The 16,869-nt window shown below is 42.1% G+C and overlaps 1 protein-coding gene across 4 annotated transcripts in view; it reads left to right on the top strand.

The window, feature by feature from the left end:
• The window catches only part of LOC116323724 (cell migration inducing hyaluronidase 1), a 195,401-nt gene that overhangs the window by 165,740 nt on the left and 12,792 nt on the right, over positions 1–16,869 (top strand). For all 4 annotated transcript variants that reach the window (XM_039622636.1, XM_039622722.1, XM_039622579.1 and 1 more), the window contains 6 exons: positions 1,320–1,451; positions 1,781–1,816; positions 4,122–4,277; positions 8,174–8,354; positions 8,717–8,932; positions 11,072–11,283. In XM_039622636.1, the coding sequence (XP_039478570.1) occupies positions 1,320–1,451; positions 1,781–1,816; positions 4,122–4,277; positions 8,174–8,354; positions 8,717–8,932; positions 11,072–11,283 (933 nt within the window). The remainder of the gene's footprint in view (positions 1–1,319; positions 1,452–1,780; positions 1,817–4,121; positions 4,278–8,173; positions 8,355–8,716; positions 8,933–11,071; positions 11,284–16,869) is intronic.

Here is a 16,869-nt window from a genome sequence, read left to right as displayed (position 1 = left end):
TAATAGCAAGACAATATTTCTATTCCTGACAATTGGCAGACTGGGGTGGTGGTTCCCATGTTTAAGAAGTAGGACCGGAGAGTGTGCTCCAACTGTAGGAAGATCACACTCCTCATCCTCCCCGGCAAAGTCTTCGCCAAGGTGCTGGAAATAAGACTCTTACCATTAGTCGAAGCTTGGATGCAGGAGGAACACTTTTCATCCTGGTCATGGAACACTGGACCAGCTCTTTATCTTCTCAAGAATATTTGATGGTGGGTGGGAGTTTGCCTAACTAGTCTACATGTGTTTTGTGGACTTGGAGAAGATATTTGACCACGTCCCTCTGGGTATTCTGTGTGAGGTGTTTTGGGAGTATGGGGTATCTGGGCTGTTGCTATGAGCGTTTAGTCCTTGAACAAGCATTGCGAGAGTTGGTCCACATCGACGGCAATCAGGCTGACTAATTCCCAGTAGGTGTTGACCATGCCGGGACTGCCCTTTGTCAGCGATTCTGAGCATAATTTTTAGAATTTTTTTGATTCAGTGATGACAAAGGGCGTAGTCAAGTGGCAGAAGGCTTCCACTTTGGTGGTCTCAGAATGTTGTCTCAGCTTTTTGCAGATGATGTGGTTCTGCTGGTTTCACCAGGTGGAGGCCTCCAGCTCACATTAGAGCGGTTCACATCAGAGTGTAAAGCAATGGTAATGAGACTTAACACTTCCAAGTCTGAGGCCATGTTCCTTAGCCGGAAACGGCTGGAGCACCCAGGTCAGGAACAAGTTGCTGCCCCAAGTGGAGGAGTTTAAGTGTCTCGGTGTCTTGTTCACAAGTGCGGGGACAGGGGAGCGGTCGGACGGATTGGTGCTGCAGCTGTAGTGATGCAGGCGCTGTACTGGTCTGTCATGGTGAAGAGAGAGCTGAGTATTTAAACGAAGCTCTCAATTTACCAGTTGATCGATGTCCCTACCCTCACCTATGATCACGAGCTACTCCTCCACATCGATGCATCTTGGGCGCCTCCTGAGTCCGGTCTTCCGGCCATGTCCCACCAGGAGGAGGCCCCAGGGCAAACCCAGGACACGTTGGAGAAACTATATCTCTCAACTGGCCTGGGAATACCTCAGTAAGATGTTGGAGGTGACTAGGGAGAGGGAGGTCTGGGCTTCAATGCTGTAGCTGCTGCTCAAGCAACCTGGCCCCAGATAAGCAAAAGAAAATGGATGGATGGATGAATGACCATTTAAAATGTTACAACATTACAGTTTATATAAATAGCTCCTTTGCAGCCTTGAAAAATATTGTTAATTATTAGCACTATATGTCCTTCTGTTGTTTAGGTATGGCCCCCATCAGGATTCTGACCCGTTCAAACCTAGAGTCCCAGCTCTCATCCACCACTTCATTGCCTATAAGAACCAGGACCATGGAGCTTGGCTGAGAGGAGGGGATGTGTGGCTAGATGACTGCCAGTGAGTAATACACACACCGAGTGATTTTACTTATTTATTTTACTTGTTACCCGAGTAAAATGAACCAGTGAATAAGTAAAGTTTGTCAACTTTAGTGCAAGTGAATGTCACTGAAAATTATGCATGTCACACAAAACAAGTGTTTTTTTCTGCACGTTTAGTGACAGCGGAGAAAGAGAAATTCATTCCCATCTAACAATAACTTGCTATTTGCTTTAGTCTCTTAGTGTGTGTGTGTGTGCATGTGTGTGTGTGTGTGTATCCATGGGAACATCACATTGTTTCTGTGTTTCTGTGCCTCTAATGATAATATTCCCTTTTTTCTGTAGATTTGCTGATAATGGCATTGGCCTCACTTTAGCAAGGTAAGACTCCCCCTTTATTAAATCATGTTAGAAAAAAAGGGCTGTTGTATGCGTTTATTGTTCTCCTGCTCACTTGCTCTCTCTCTGCCTAATTGGAAAATGCCTTATATGGAGTCTTCTTAGGATCCAGTTAGAAAAGCAGTGCTTTGATGCAGCGTGAAAAGTAATTTAGGAGTGTGATGGCAAGAATTGACAAAAAGTTTTCTCCTGACAGGAGACTTTATCAACACTTTGCCACCTAAATTTGTAAATACCTTAGGTTCAGCCTTCTATCCATATCTGTGTTTTTAAAATTCAGTCAGATTAATCATCTTAATGCAACTAGCTGGTTCATCGTTTATTTACAAAGGTGGTTCAGATTTCCTTTTTTATGTGCAGCTGTAAAAATTACTTGTCTATAGTCAATGTATTAACTACAGTAGTGGGTAGTAATTTAACCAAACAGCAAGCCCTAACCACATACAGTCCAATTGAAAGTTTAAAATCATGTGAAAAATGGCAAAAAAAAATCATATTTTGCATGGTTGGATCTTAACAAGGTTCCAAATTGGGCTTCAACATGCAACAAGAAGAAATTAGAGGGAGACAAAACATTTTTTTGAGCATGCAATTTATTGAAAACAACTTAAGATGTGAAAACCACCACCATGAGTACCACTGAATGGTACTCATGAGTACCATTCACAGAGATTTGGGGAATGGCTGCAATCACAGCATTGTATGATGGTGAAAGATGTATCCTTAGGCCCCCTCCTCACACTCTCCACTTTTCACATAAATTGACCATTGATCAGTCCTTGTGCAAATGTACTGTTTCTAAGGCCGGGGAAGCCTGCCGTCAGCTGAAACTGAAGATGTCACTTGGATGAGTGACGAAACATTTTTCCCACTGAAAACACTACGTCCAGATAAACAGAATCAGCTTTTTGGGGAGACTTAAATATAACCTAAAACGAAACTAAAAACTCCATACTTAATCCAGAAACATAACTACAACAATACAGAAATCAGAACGCTCTTAACCAAAGACTAAGGACAACAAACTCAAAACACTCAGAGGTGTTGACAGGCTTTGACCCTTTGATGATATCTTGAGAAACATGCCCAGTTTTGATCATCATGATGTCTGGAAATTATCTAGAAGTTTTCCTAACTGATAAAGATAAGCATATGAAGCTTAGCTGGTGCCGTTATTGTCATTCTACATAGGAATAATTTGAAGAGTCAACACCCAACCAACGAACACTTCACAAATGGATCTGGATACCTATACAGTTGGTGTTTTCCCAAACAATATCTACCACAATCCATAGCAAAAATCAGTCATGGAAAAAGCTTATGTAACTGTTTTGAATTAAAGTAATTAAAGGTAGAGCCAGTTAGAAACAAGTCAGGCAAATACTTTTTCAGCAGTATACTGAAGTTGAAGTTGTGTTTGCAGTATGTACATATTTCTCCACTGTCTACAGTGAAGCATGCTTTACATTGCCACGGACTGAGAGGGTGCTGACCAGGAGAGATGCTTCCGCTCCAAATTCAGCATTTTTAAGCTCAACAGGAAAGTGATTTTAAATATACATCAAAACTGGTTTTGGAGTAGATAAAGCAGGCTAACATTAAGCTTTCCGGAAGTCCTTCCCAAATCCCCAACATCAGCCATCTTGGAAATTTGTGGGCTATACTTGGAATCCAGCTCTATGATCATTCGACCCTTGAAAAGGAACAGTTCAAACCAGAAATCCTAAAATTATCCTGGCATGCTTACTCATAATGAGTGTATGTGATCTTCTGACCACAACTATAGGCAAATGATGGAGCCCTTGAGACATGCTGTTTGCTAATAATTTCTTCTGTTTCTGGTGAACATATTGCTATATATTACCTTGGTTGTCCATTAGCTTGTGTATAGCAGCTACGCGGAAATCTGTGGAGAAGCACACACTGTTACATTTTGATTTGTTAGGACTGAGTTATTAGTAACAATTGTTCTTTTTATCTTTTGTGAACCAACTCATATATTCTTACTGTGCTGCACTAAGACAATACACCCAGTCTTTGAGGAACACAAGGATTGCTTAATAACCAACACAGACACTCTGCAATTATAACTGCAGAGTGTAGCCAAGATGTTACTGTGGAGCTTTTGCCACACATTTAAATCATAATGATGTACTTTTCCATTGTATTTTAGCTTTGGCATGTTGTATTATATATTTTGATGTCCTTAGATGTTTAAACTTTACATAATCAACAACAGAAAAACAGATTTTAACTGCCTGAATTTACTCACACTGTCTGTGTGCAGTGGAGGGACATTTCCAGATGATGACGGCTCTCGTCAGCAGGTGAAGAACTCACTTTTTGTGGGTGAAAGTGATAATCATGGTATGCCCTTGCCAGACAAGAGGATTTGGGGCCCTGGGGGTTCTGATCTTACTGACAGGACCCTGCCACGTGGCATGTAAGTGGCAATTATACCTAATTTTATTTTTGTTTTTAAGCTCACAAGCTCACAAGCTCCATGTTTATTTTGAGGATTTAAGCCTTCACTCACAGAGCAAAATGCTATATTAAAATCCTAATAACATATGAGGTCTTCAAGATAGCATGGAGCCATATCATTTAAGACTTTATTTCTGAAAAGTATTTTAATTCCATGTTTCTATTTAACACGGAACCAATGACAAGAAACTAATGTGGGAGAAAGTGGTCTCTCTTTGTATTTCTAGTCAGTACAGTTGCTGTAGCATTTGAAGCCTTTTCAGGTAGTTTTTAACTACATGATAATATTAGGGATCATAAAAATTTGCAGTAGTCCAGACTGAAAGTGACAAATGCATTGACTAGTTTTTCTGCATCAGTAATAATTATGGAACTACTTGGTTCATAAGAACCTAAATTTGCAAAAACAAAGAATGTGTGGCCGTTGCAGTTAACACCTCATTGGACTGCACTTTCAGCCTGTGTCAGATAACAGTTTAATCGAGGCTGGTATGCATAAGAGCCAGATTTGGTATGCTCAGAAATCAGTCCCATGCTCTGGCCATCTGGGCAGTGTACAAAAAGAACGTGTCGCCAGTGGTATTATTAGAGATCCCTTTATAGTGGGTTTTCACGGTGTGTCATCAAACCGGAAGTCGCCATATTAGAGATACTGGAGGTAAACAAACAGATTCCAAACGTCGAACGAAAGTAAATGGTGAATTATTGCCGTGTTTTTGGCTGTACCGATCAGTCAGAGCATGAAAAACATTTGCAGTTTTATAGACTGCCAAAAGTTATTACAAATCAGGGAGAACAATGTCGAAGGTTATCAGAAGAAAGGAGGCGGTTGTGGTTAGCGAAGCTAGACCAGGATTTACAAGGCAAAAATCTGAACAACATCCGAATTTGTTTGGCTCATTTCTTTTCTATAGTTAACCATCCATCCATCCATCCATCCATCCTCATCCGCTTTATCCGAGATCGGGTCGCGGGGGCAGCAGTCTAAGCAGAGAAGCCCAGACCTCCCTCTCCCCAGCCACCTCCTCCAGCTCATCCGGGGGAACACCAAGGCGTTCCCAGGCCAGCCGAGAGATGTAATCTCTCCAGCGCGTCCTGGGTCTGCCCCGGGGCCTCCTCCCGGTGGGACATGCCCGGAACACCTCACCCAGGAGGCGCCCAGGGGGCATCCTTGTCAGATGCCCGAACCACCTCAACTGGCTCCTTTCAATGTGGAGGAGCAGCGGCTCTACTCTGAGCCCCTCCCGGATAGCCGAACCTCTCACCCTATCTCTAAGGGAGAGGCCAGCCACCCTTCGGAGGAAGCTCATTTCTGTCGCTTGTATCCGCGATCTCGTTCTTTCGGTCACTACCCACAGCTCGTGGCCATAGGTGAGGGTCGGGACGTAGATCGACCGGTAAATTGAGAGCTTCGCTTTTACACTCAGCTCCCTCTTCACCACGACGGACCGGTGCAGCGTCCGCATCACTGCAGCCGCAGCACCAATCCGTCTGTCGATCTCCGGCTCCCTTCTCCCATCACTCGCGAACAAGACCCCGAGATACTTAAACTCCTCCACTTGGGGCAGGAACTCATCCCGACCGGAGTGGGCACTCTACCCTTTTCCGGCTGAGAACCATGGCCTCAGATTTGGAGGTGCTGATTCTCATTCCCGCTGCTTCACACTCGGCTGCGAACCGTTCCAGTGCGAGCTGGAGGCCCTCACCCGATGAAGCCAACAGAACCACATCATCCGCAAAAAGCAGAGATGAGATTCTGAGGCCACCGAAGTGAAAGCCCTCCGCCACTTGGCTGCGCCTAGAAATCCTGTCCATAAAAATTATGAACAGAATCAGTGACAAAGGGCAGTCCTGGCGGAGCCCATCACCCACCGGAAACGAGTCCGACTTATTGCCGGCAATGCGAACCAAACTCTTACAACGGTTGTATAGGGATCGAATGGCCCGTAGCAATGGGCCAGACACCCCATACTCCCATAACACCTCCCACAGGACACCCCGAGGGACACGGTCGAATGCCTTCTCCAAGTCCACAAAACACATGTAGACTGGTTGGGCAAACTCCCATGCACCCTCAAGTATCCTTGAGAGGATAAAGAGCTGGTCCAGTGTTCCGCGACCAGGACGAAAACCGCATTGTTCCTCCTGTATCCGAGGTTCGACTAACGGACGAACTCTCCTTTCCAGCACCCTGGCATAGACTTTCCCAGGGAGGCTGAGGAGTGTGATCCCCCTGTAGTTGGAACACACCCTCCGGTCTCCCTTCTTAAAGATGGGGACCACCACCCCGGTCTGCCAGTCCAGGGGTACTGCCCCTGATCTCCACGCAACATTGTAGAGGCGTGTCAACCAGGACAGCCCTACAACGTCCAGAGCCTTCAGGAACTCGGGGCGGACCTCATCAACACCAGGGGCTCTGCCACCGAGGAGTTGTTTAACTGCCTCAGTGACCTCGACCCCAGAAACTGGCGGGTCATTCCCCTCATCCCCAGACTCTGCTTCCTCCTCGGAAGACGTGTCAGTGGGATTAAGGAGGTCCTCGAAGTATTCCTTCCACCGTCTGACAATTTTCTCAGTCGACGTCAGCAGCGCACCGCCAGCACTATACACAGTGCAGGTAGAGCACCGCTTTCCCCTCCTGAGACGCCTGACGGTTTGCCAGAATCTTAACCATACTTAATAAAATATACTCGAAGTATGCTACTTTTTAGTGAGGGATGATATCATACAGTTAAGGTTTGGTTGATTAAAGATGTTATTGCATTACTTACTTTGGCATTCACAACACATCTGTCACTGATGACTTGATACTGCATCTCCCTCACCCATCCACACACCATCTGGTTATAGGCCTCCAAACTTTTATAAGATTTAAGGTCTTCTCCTGTGTATGGGCGTGGCGAGAAAACCAGGTAGTTGACGATATCAGGATATGCAATAGACAGAGGACTCTCCGGGTCGTCACTGATCCAAGATGTAGGAGCCAACTCGTATGGATCTGCACCACCAATAAACCTTAACTTTTCCAAATATCGTGTCCTTTCCTGCGGACCAAGTCCTTCCCTCTATGCCTTTGCATCTATAACACATTTTGAGGAGCTTTTCTGTGGTTTCGGACATTGATCCATTGCAGTGTTTACCTCCGAGTGCCTCCAATATGGCCGCGCATGCAGGTTACCGCCCAGAACGTGACGTAGGTGAAAACCCTCTATTGTGTGAGGAAAAATTAATATCATTTAAACCACTTCTGCCTTAATCTGCAGTTTAGACTAACATTCTTTGACACTATTGTGCTCTCATGTTGTGTATTGCTGACCATTTCTTGAGAGCTGCTCTAAAGAAAAGCTTTTCAGTGACACCCACAGTAGGGAGTCATTTGTGGACATTTTCTTTCATCAAAATGCATATTTGATGCATCCTTTTTACATGCAATTCAACAACGGAAAGTCCTCAAAAAATCTACAACAACAAGAATTAGTATAGCAAAAGAATACATTCTGATTAAAGTTCTCCAACAGAGCTACCAGTTAATAACATGTTTCACAAGCCTGAATTTTATTAATAAAGAAATGCTGGTTACTCTTTATTTTTGTGTAGTACTTTCTCTTGTAGTTAACTAACACACAACATTTTTGATGATGTTGACTACATGTGTCATTTAGTCTTCTGCCATGCATCTTGCTGCACGTGAAAATAAAACTTGCCTTTATAGCTCCTTGAAGACATGTCTCAAAGAAACACATTGTGCTGTAATTGCACGTCTCTTTTCAGTTCAATGACTTTCTGAAGCTTCTGTTCCAGTGTATGTAGAGCCAAACATCAATGACAACGTTTGTGCATCCGTGTTTTGAGCAGTGATTTTCCAATCCGGGGCATGCAGATCTACGATGGGCCGATCAATGTACAGAACTGTACATTTAGGAAATACACGGCACTAGACGGAAGGCACACCAGTGCCTTTGGCTTCAGGCTCAACAATTCATGGCAGAGCTGCCCCAACAATAATGTCACCAACATCACCTTTGATCACGTACCTGTGAGTCAACTTCTGTGTGAAATCCACAAAAGCAGAGACACTGGTTTAACGCATTTTTTTCATTTGGAAAAAAAATGATAACTGTAACTTTACACAAAAGCATTTTAAAATACTATTGTTATTTGAAAACTGTATCCCAATTCCATTGTCCTGTATCTTCCACTTTTGTAGAATTTCAGATGGATTGAGTAATTCTGGATATTTCTCAGCTAAATTTTCTTTTAATTCAAATATAGAGCCACGTTTTAAATGTTGAAAATAAAGAAACACTGAACACATTTGGAATATTGGATGTGAGTGATGTGCTGTACCACAAAAAGCCACAGTAAATGGCTCTAGACTAATGCATCCCTCTCTTACAGATTACATCTCGGGTGTTTTTTGGGGAGCCAGGTCCCTGGTTCAGTAAAATGCAGATGGACGGGGACAAGACGACCATATTCCATGATATTGATGGATCAGTCAGTGAGTATCCCGGAGCTTTCCTGGTTAAAGAAGACAACTGGCTGCTTCGTCACCCTGACTGCATTGATGTGCCTGACTGGAAGGGTGCTATCTGCAGTGGGCACTATGCACAGGTGGGTCAGCAGGTGTCACACTCGATTTCTCATTCATTCATCTTCATATATCAGTCTTTAAAAACACAAATGTAATTTCTGGTTGATTGTGTGCATTTTCATATTCCAAGTGCACTTTCGAGTGGTTCATACACAACACGTTCTCACTCCCAAAGCGTAACATTTTACGCTAGGTGACAAATCGTCAACATATTACGTTTTCAGGCACCCAACGCGTTCCTACGTGACGACATCGGAAAACTGCGGACACGTGAGAACCGTTTGGACTCAATCTACACATCTTCGCTTTCTCCCTTAAAATCGCTTGAGAAAACACTATTTCACGTCACTAAAGTGCTGGTTAAGGTTAGGAATAAGGTCATGGTTAGGTTTAGGGATAAGGTTAGGTTTAGGCTTAGGGATAAGGTTAGGTTTGGGGCTGCAATACAGGGCTGGAACCCGCCGCGTACCATAACAACGTGAAAGGTCACCTTTCGCGTTCCTCAGGAACGCCGCGGGACGTGACAAAACGTCGGGATGTTATGCCTCGGGAGTGAGAACGGGCTCTTCATACATCAGCCCATGAAACTTGTTTGTTGGGGTATCCGAAAACTCTTGAAAAAGAAGAGCCAGAAGGGATAAGAAAAAAGTCCACTTTAAAGTCTTTCTTAACACCAGTTATTTTCTGGTGTTCTGAATATGTTTAAGGAAATGTCTGCTTCTTTGTGCTATAAAGCCAACAAATCACACAATGGATTTTTTAGGATTGTTTTTGCATTACCTCACAATGAGCCTCAATCACAAACAGTCTTTATGTGGAAAGCTGTATTTGTTTATACTCCACAAAACAAATAGTCAAGTATTGTCTTCTCATAATTATAATTAAACGCTAGCTTGTTTTGCAAGACAGCTCAAATAGATGAAAAAGAGTCGAGGACATAAGTTGACCCCACTTTGTATGCACAGGCAGAACATCTGGGATCCTGGAGCATGTTGGAGGCCAAAAGGTGTTCCAAACAGTACCCACTAGCATGCATATACTTCCCAGTTCACACCAATGCCCCAAATGTGAAGGAGTCCAGTAACCTTGGGATCTGGCTAGAAAAAGGACAGTCCAACATAAAATGTTTTCTTAACCTAGGTGGGAGGTCATGTTAGGCAGGCCACCTAGGTTAAAGGAAACATAGTACTTAAACTGACAAACCTCCCAAACTGCACATGGGTTGGACATAAAGCCAGCAACCTCATTGTGTAAAGAAAGAAGCCAAGCCACAGAAAGTTTTACCCATACATTAAACTGTGGCCAAGAAGGGAATGTACGCCAGCCACCAGCCCGGACCAACAAGGAGCAGGACCAACAGCTGTTGAAGGAGCAGCTTCGACAGCTGGACAGTTGCCTGGTGGCAGACCTTCTTACACTAAAATGCACCACGACTATACTCTAGCACCTGTCTCCCTTTTTAGTGACTAATGACAACTGTTGTAGAAAGGTTGTCATTAGAACTCTAAAAACCAGAACTTCAGTTCTTAGCCAAGATTCAAATGTACGTATTACTTCAGTGGGTGTGTGCCTGATGTCGTGGTATGTTTCCTGGTGGGATCATCATAGCAACAACAACTAATGACTCACACCATTGCACACCACCAAGATCAACTTCCTTCATTTTAATTCGAACCAACCAGCTGCACAGGCGGCAACCTCGTGCTTCTGGGTATTTTAAGTAAATGCGATTCAATTAGCTGACACCTATATTGCAGTAGCACAAGCAAAGTGAACAAATGCATCCATAGTTGATTTTTTGAAGTTCATGACTTCACCTCTTTCAAAGTGAATTAGAGGCTAGAGTGTTGAATCGGGATCCATATATGTGTGCATCATGTACAGGTATTCAGTGTATGAACAAACGTGGTGACCTATGCCAATTCACAACAGTCACCTCACGGCACGTTATATTGTAAGGTAAAGACCCGACAACCTCGTTGTCGGGTCTTTACCTTACAATATAGAGCACCGAAGATATGAACAAAGTGGTTTGAATGAAAAGAGTGGATTGTCATAGACTGAAGTCAGAGTGGCTATATTAATTGAATAACTAAAATGTGATACTTCTACTTCTATGATATTATATATTATGATATGGAATGCATTCTTTTTTTCAGATCTATATTCAAACACGAAACCCTGCCAACCTTAACATGCAGATAGTGAGGGATGAATATCCTGATCGACCCCTAACACTTGAAGGTGCCCTGGAGAAGAGGAAACATTACCAGCAGTTCCAGCCAGTGGTCACCCTGGCCAAAGGCTATACCATCCACTGGGATCAGGCGGCACCTGCTGAGGTCACCATCTGGCTCATCAACTTCAACAAGTCAGTGACTAAACTTAGAAAATTTTGTAATGTACTGTCTGTACTGTTGGACCATTTTACTGCTTTATATATATTGGACAGCACACTTCAGTGTGTGAGGTTGTGTTACGCCCCTCTGCAGCCCCTAATCTCCTCAGTGTGTTCAGCTGGTACTAATTGACCACACCTAGTCAGGTGTGGATATAAAAGCATACCTGAAGCAGGCTCACTAGCCCTTGCCTTGGTAGTACCAGCTATTTTAGCCAACTTGCGATGCATTTTAAGATAAAACCTCTTCTCACTGAAATTCTGGTGTTTGTCTCCTTATTTATGTTGCGACTTTTGAGCTGGGTCATAACATAAGTGGGGGCTCGTCTGGGATTGTTTGGACATGTTTGTGGAGACTGAATATCAGTTTTTTGTGTTACTTTTAAGTGGGTGAGTGATAGTGTTCACTGTAATTGAGCAAACTCTTTAGTTAGTGTGTTTCTGCTGGTGGTTGTGCTGCCCTTCTATCAGAGCACTTGTTGTTTTGCTTTGTTGTTTTGATTTATTGTGTTTGGTGGTTATCCCGGGTGGGGGTACGCTTCAGAGTTTGGTAGGAGACTGCATCAATGGTCTGCTGCCTGCTCTCGAGCTTGTGTTTAAAGTTGCCTGGAGCCTGGTACACCACTGAAGACTAGGAATGAGAAGTTAGTGTTTCGTTGTTAGCATTTTAGGCTGGGAGTTGCTCATAGTAAACCAGTGGCACCAAACTCTGCATAAAGTTGAAATGAGGTTTAGACCATTCATTAGCTATGGTCTTATGGCTGAGGCCGGTAGGCTTTGTGAGTTGGCATTGTGTTTGCATCTAATATATCAGTGTTGATGGATGCAAAATGAGGAGGTGAGTGTTTTGTGCTGTGAGCTTTAGTGCTGTGGAGAATTTGGCTACTTTAGTTGGGTTACTTGTGAGTGTTGTGATCATTGTGTGGCCATAGCTCTCCATTTGTGGTTGGTCACTAGCATGCTTGCTTTACTGAACTTTGGAGATTAAAGTAACTTGTTGTGGTATAGGGCCACTTGTATGTGACCATTTGTGTGGTGGAGACAACAGATCTCTTGGTTGTAGTTATTTGTTGCTACTTCTGGTTTTGTGTTGTAGCAGGTCAAGTAATCATTTTGGGTTTGACTGTTGTGCTCCTTTGTGTTGGGTCACGTGTTACTTTTTGTGTGTTCAGTGTGGCAACTTCAAATCCTCATGTAGGGGCATCCATGCTTAAAGATGCCAACAATAGTAATGTGAACCCTGTGCTTCTGCTAGCTTTTACTCTTCTTTTAGTTTTGGGGATCAAGGACCAGAAAGCTTCAGAGTAGCTTTTAATTCATTTTAGGGGTCCTAGAGGAACCCTTTTGAGGGAGGTGTTACGCCCCTTTGCAGCCCCTAATCTTCTCAACGTGTTCAGGTGGTACTAATTGACCACACCTAGTCAGGTGTGGATAAAAGCATACCTGAAGCAGGCTTTCAGGAAGGCTTACTAGCCCTTGCCTTGATGGTACCAGCTATTTTAGCCAACTTGCTATGCATTTTAAGATAAAACCTCTTCTCACTAAAAATTCTGGTGTTCGTCTCCTTATTTGTTGTGGCTTTTGAGCCGGGTTGTAACAGGTTGTTCATTAAACACTTTGTATATAAATACAAAGATTTAATATTCTATCCTGGATTTAGAAGGGAGCCAATTAAAAGAAGCTAACATGGGAGAAACATAAAAGAAATCTAAGTTCTTCAGTGTTTCTAGTTTCGTTTGAATACTTACCCCTGTGCTATTTGGTGTCCTGGTCAGATGGAAGTATAATGGTAGGTGATTCCCCCCCCCCCCCTCCCACAGGTGTCTAATCCAATGACTTTAGTCGTAGTTTAGAAGTACAAAGTTAAATTTCATCCAGGTCTGTAGGTGCAATGTACATAAGGTAAAATGTATTCTGATTGTTGGGGTTTTCACTGTATTATTGTAGGATCTTTACCTTAATTCAATAAAAGCACTAGATGTTACAATCCCTGATAATGCATTGATTCAAATTGAGAAAGTCTTGAGGGATGGCTACTACGAGAAAGCAGCCTGGAAGCTTTACCAGTGGGACACATCATCAGTTGTGTGCCTCAGCTTCACAGGGTATTTCAGCCTTTTATCACAAATTATTCTACCAATTTTTATTCTATTTTCCAGTTTACTTCCTTGGCTATGTTTAGTGATTAGAAATTTGATCTAGAGTATAAAATTTACAGTATAAATATTTTTCAGACACATCATCAGAAATATAAGGTGCCTTCAGGTGACCTGTGTTGTGATTTTGCACTATATAAATTGAATTGAATTGAAAGCACTTGTCCAAACACAGAACCCTGGGAAACTTTTGTGTGTGAGGAAGACTCTGGATTATAAACAAATTTTATCATTAAATTGACTGATAGATCAAAAAGAAATGTGATCATCTGCAATGTAGTGGGTCCAAGAGTCTATTGTCCCAGGTTATGACATGATTGTTAGTGATTTCAGCAGTGCTGTTTCTGTTAAATGATGAAATCTAAATCCTGACTGAAACTCTACAATGCATAACACATTGTATCTGTTATGTATTATTATTATTTTCGTTTAACTGGTTAGTTCTGATTTCATTCTTATGTCTCTGAGTTTACTTATGACCAGTTTAGTTATTTGTTTTTTAGGTTCCCCTTGTGTCTTTGTCCTCTGTGTGCCTCTGTGTGTTTGATCCTCATGTCTGAGTTTTCCACATTTAGTTCCCATGTTCCCCCCCTCATGTTTATTCCATGCCTCCCCTGTCTGTCATGTTTGCATTTGGGTCCTCACATAAAAAGAATCCACACAATCTGCGTCTGCATATCGTGGCACAAGTCAAGCATAGTTGTTATAACTAGACTTTAAATAAAGATAAATTGATCAAATCTTTGTCTGAAGCTGGAAGAAAGAGTTTGGAGAACTATGTAAGACTTTCTGAAGGAGCATGGATGTCCTCTCTAATAAGACCAGAATTTCATGGTTTTCTGGACACCACTGTAAGGCACAGCAAGGACTGTATGTGCCATCAGTTCTTCTGCACATTGTACAGCTCAGCTGTTCCACACACATTTCAGGTTTATACGGTCGAATAGTTTGTAATAATGCAGCTCTCCTCTAGATAAATCCTGAGCTCCACCTGACTCCTAATCCTCAGAACCCTTTGCACAGGTGCTTAGTGATTTCTATCATAAGAGATATTTCTTATATCAAAAGTATATTGATTCTCATTCAGCCTCCTCTTATTTATTTTCCCTCGCTGTTTTCAGAGAGAAACACTTGTGTGAAACTTGAGCTCACACTGGATTTTTGAGCCACTGAATCTCGGCAGAATGCTGGTTTTTACTGAAGTGAACTAGCTGCCTCTTTTTATATAAATTACAGTGCATTGTTAGATCATCCTGCAATTGTGACATGACAATAAATTTCCTCACTTACTAAATCTGTCCCATAACATATAAATTAGATCCATCTTACTTTCTTATATTTTACTGTTGTGATCAAAACGTTCCTCCTCCCTGTTTAGGATTTCTATGACTGCAGTAACACTTATCCCAGCTGAGCTGAAGTAAGAATTAATCTTAAACACAAGGATGATGAACACTGATGCTGATGAACACTGAATATACAGAACATTAACATTAACAGTTAATGTAGATCATAATCTTGAGCTCATATAGTGTTCTTCAGTTTTTATTACAACAGTGTGATTTTCAGAGTTCAGCTGTGAGTTTAACAAACTGTTGTTAAATACATCAGGAAGTTATGGATGAAAATGCAGTTACAGTGAACATTTCCATGATTTGTTTATTATGTCAGTTGTTTTCATAATTGGTGGACTGTCCATCACGATGACTTATTGGACAGAATTTTTTTCCTCCCTTTTCATAAATGATGGTCCAGTGTATCCTATGATAAAGGAAGCAATAAAGGAAGCACTGAAGCCCCCTTTCCTTTCCTGTTTCCAGTTCAAAGGGGGTTTATTGTCATTTCCTGTTCCAGTTCTTCAAATGTTCAAACAAATTTGGAGAATTGGCAGAGCTTTGATCATGGCCACCACACAGATAATTCCGGGTCATGTCTCTCAGTTAGGAAACTTCCTAAGCAAAATGGACTGTTGGAATGTAGGTAGGTCCCAGGCTACTGTGGTGAGTCGACCCTTAACCTTAGCTGGGTTCTTTGAAAGAGCACAGAAAGATGAAACAGTTAAAGTAATGAAACTGGGAACGTGATGGGAGTTTATTGAACACATCGATTTTGCTTTGAATCCCATTTAGAGGATTTCTGTTATTAATTTGAATGAAACTAATGGAGACCATCAGCCCCTTCAACTCTCAACATTCTTTCCAACGATTCACTGCAAAAATAGGAAAAGTTTTTTTTTGTGGTTTGGCCTCTCTTTAGCTGGCTTTCATGGTGTGGCCCTGAGCTATTTAAATTGCATGAAGGCTGTTTGTTATTTCAAGCTTGTCAGTTAATCCCTGATGGCCTGAATCAAAACATGACAGAACTAAGACGACTCATTTTCACTGATTGTGCAAAGAACTATGGCTCCATCTACAGGTCATTGTGGTATTTAGCAAGTAAGGTGAATTTCTGTAAAAAGAAGTGAACGACATCTTGTTCCTTTTTTGACTCAAAACATCTGTTTTGAGAGTAAACTGACAAGTTTAATGATGTTTTTTGTCTGGCTTTCATATAATGACACAGTTTTTGTTTGTTTGTTTGTTTGTTTGTTTGTTTTGTTTTTTAAAAATACTGACAATGAATCTTGTAGAAGATTCATTTTGAAGAAGCTTTTGAGTTAAAGAGATCCGAGTTCTTAACTTGGAGTCAGTTTGTATGGCAGGTTTTATTTCACGTAATATTTGACCTTATTTAGTGGGTTTTTTTCATGTATTTAGTCATTAAGCAGAGCTGGCACCTTTCAGTAGACCAGAAGGGGGAATTGATGATTGATAAACAGCATGCGTGGCTTTGTGAAGTCAGATCCTGAATAGTTAAGCTGAGCATTTGACAGAGCAGTCATTAAGGTAATCAGAATGTTTTGTTTTTTAGCTAACATTCACACACATTCATACTCCGATGGATGCATCGGAGAGCAATTTGGGGTTAGTATCTTGCCCAAGGATATTTGGCATGTAGACTAGGCAAAGCCAGGAATCGAGCCACCAACCTTCCGATCAGTAGGTGACCTGCTCTACCACCTGAGCTACAGCCATCCCGAGTCTGTTTATCTGGACGTAGCGTTTTCAGTGGGAGAAATGTTTCGTCACTCGAGACTTCTTCAGTCTCAGCTGACCGCAGGTTTCCCCAACCTGTGACAGGTTGTGACAGTACATTTGGTCTTTGATCACTGATCAATAGGCTTTGATCGGTTGTTGTTAATTAATGGTCATGACAATTTGAATATTAATGATCAAGGAACTGACCTCACAGCCCATTTTACTAGTTTTAGTCATTATGCAACTGGCAACATTTTATTCTCACTCCCTACATTTTAACAGGAATACATCTATGTTCTACTCCTTACATTTTCAAAGCAGGCTTG

The sequence above is a fragment of the Oreochromis aureus genome, linkage group 1 (genome assembly GCF_013358895.1).
Source record: "Oreochromis aureus strain Israel breed Guangdong linkage group 1, ZZ_aureus, whole genome shotgun sequence".
NCBI lineage: Eukaryota > Metazoa > Chordata > Actinopteri > Cichliformes > Cichlidae > Oreochromis > Oreochromis aureus.
This window is presented reverse-complemented; position numbering and strand designations above follow the sequence as displayed.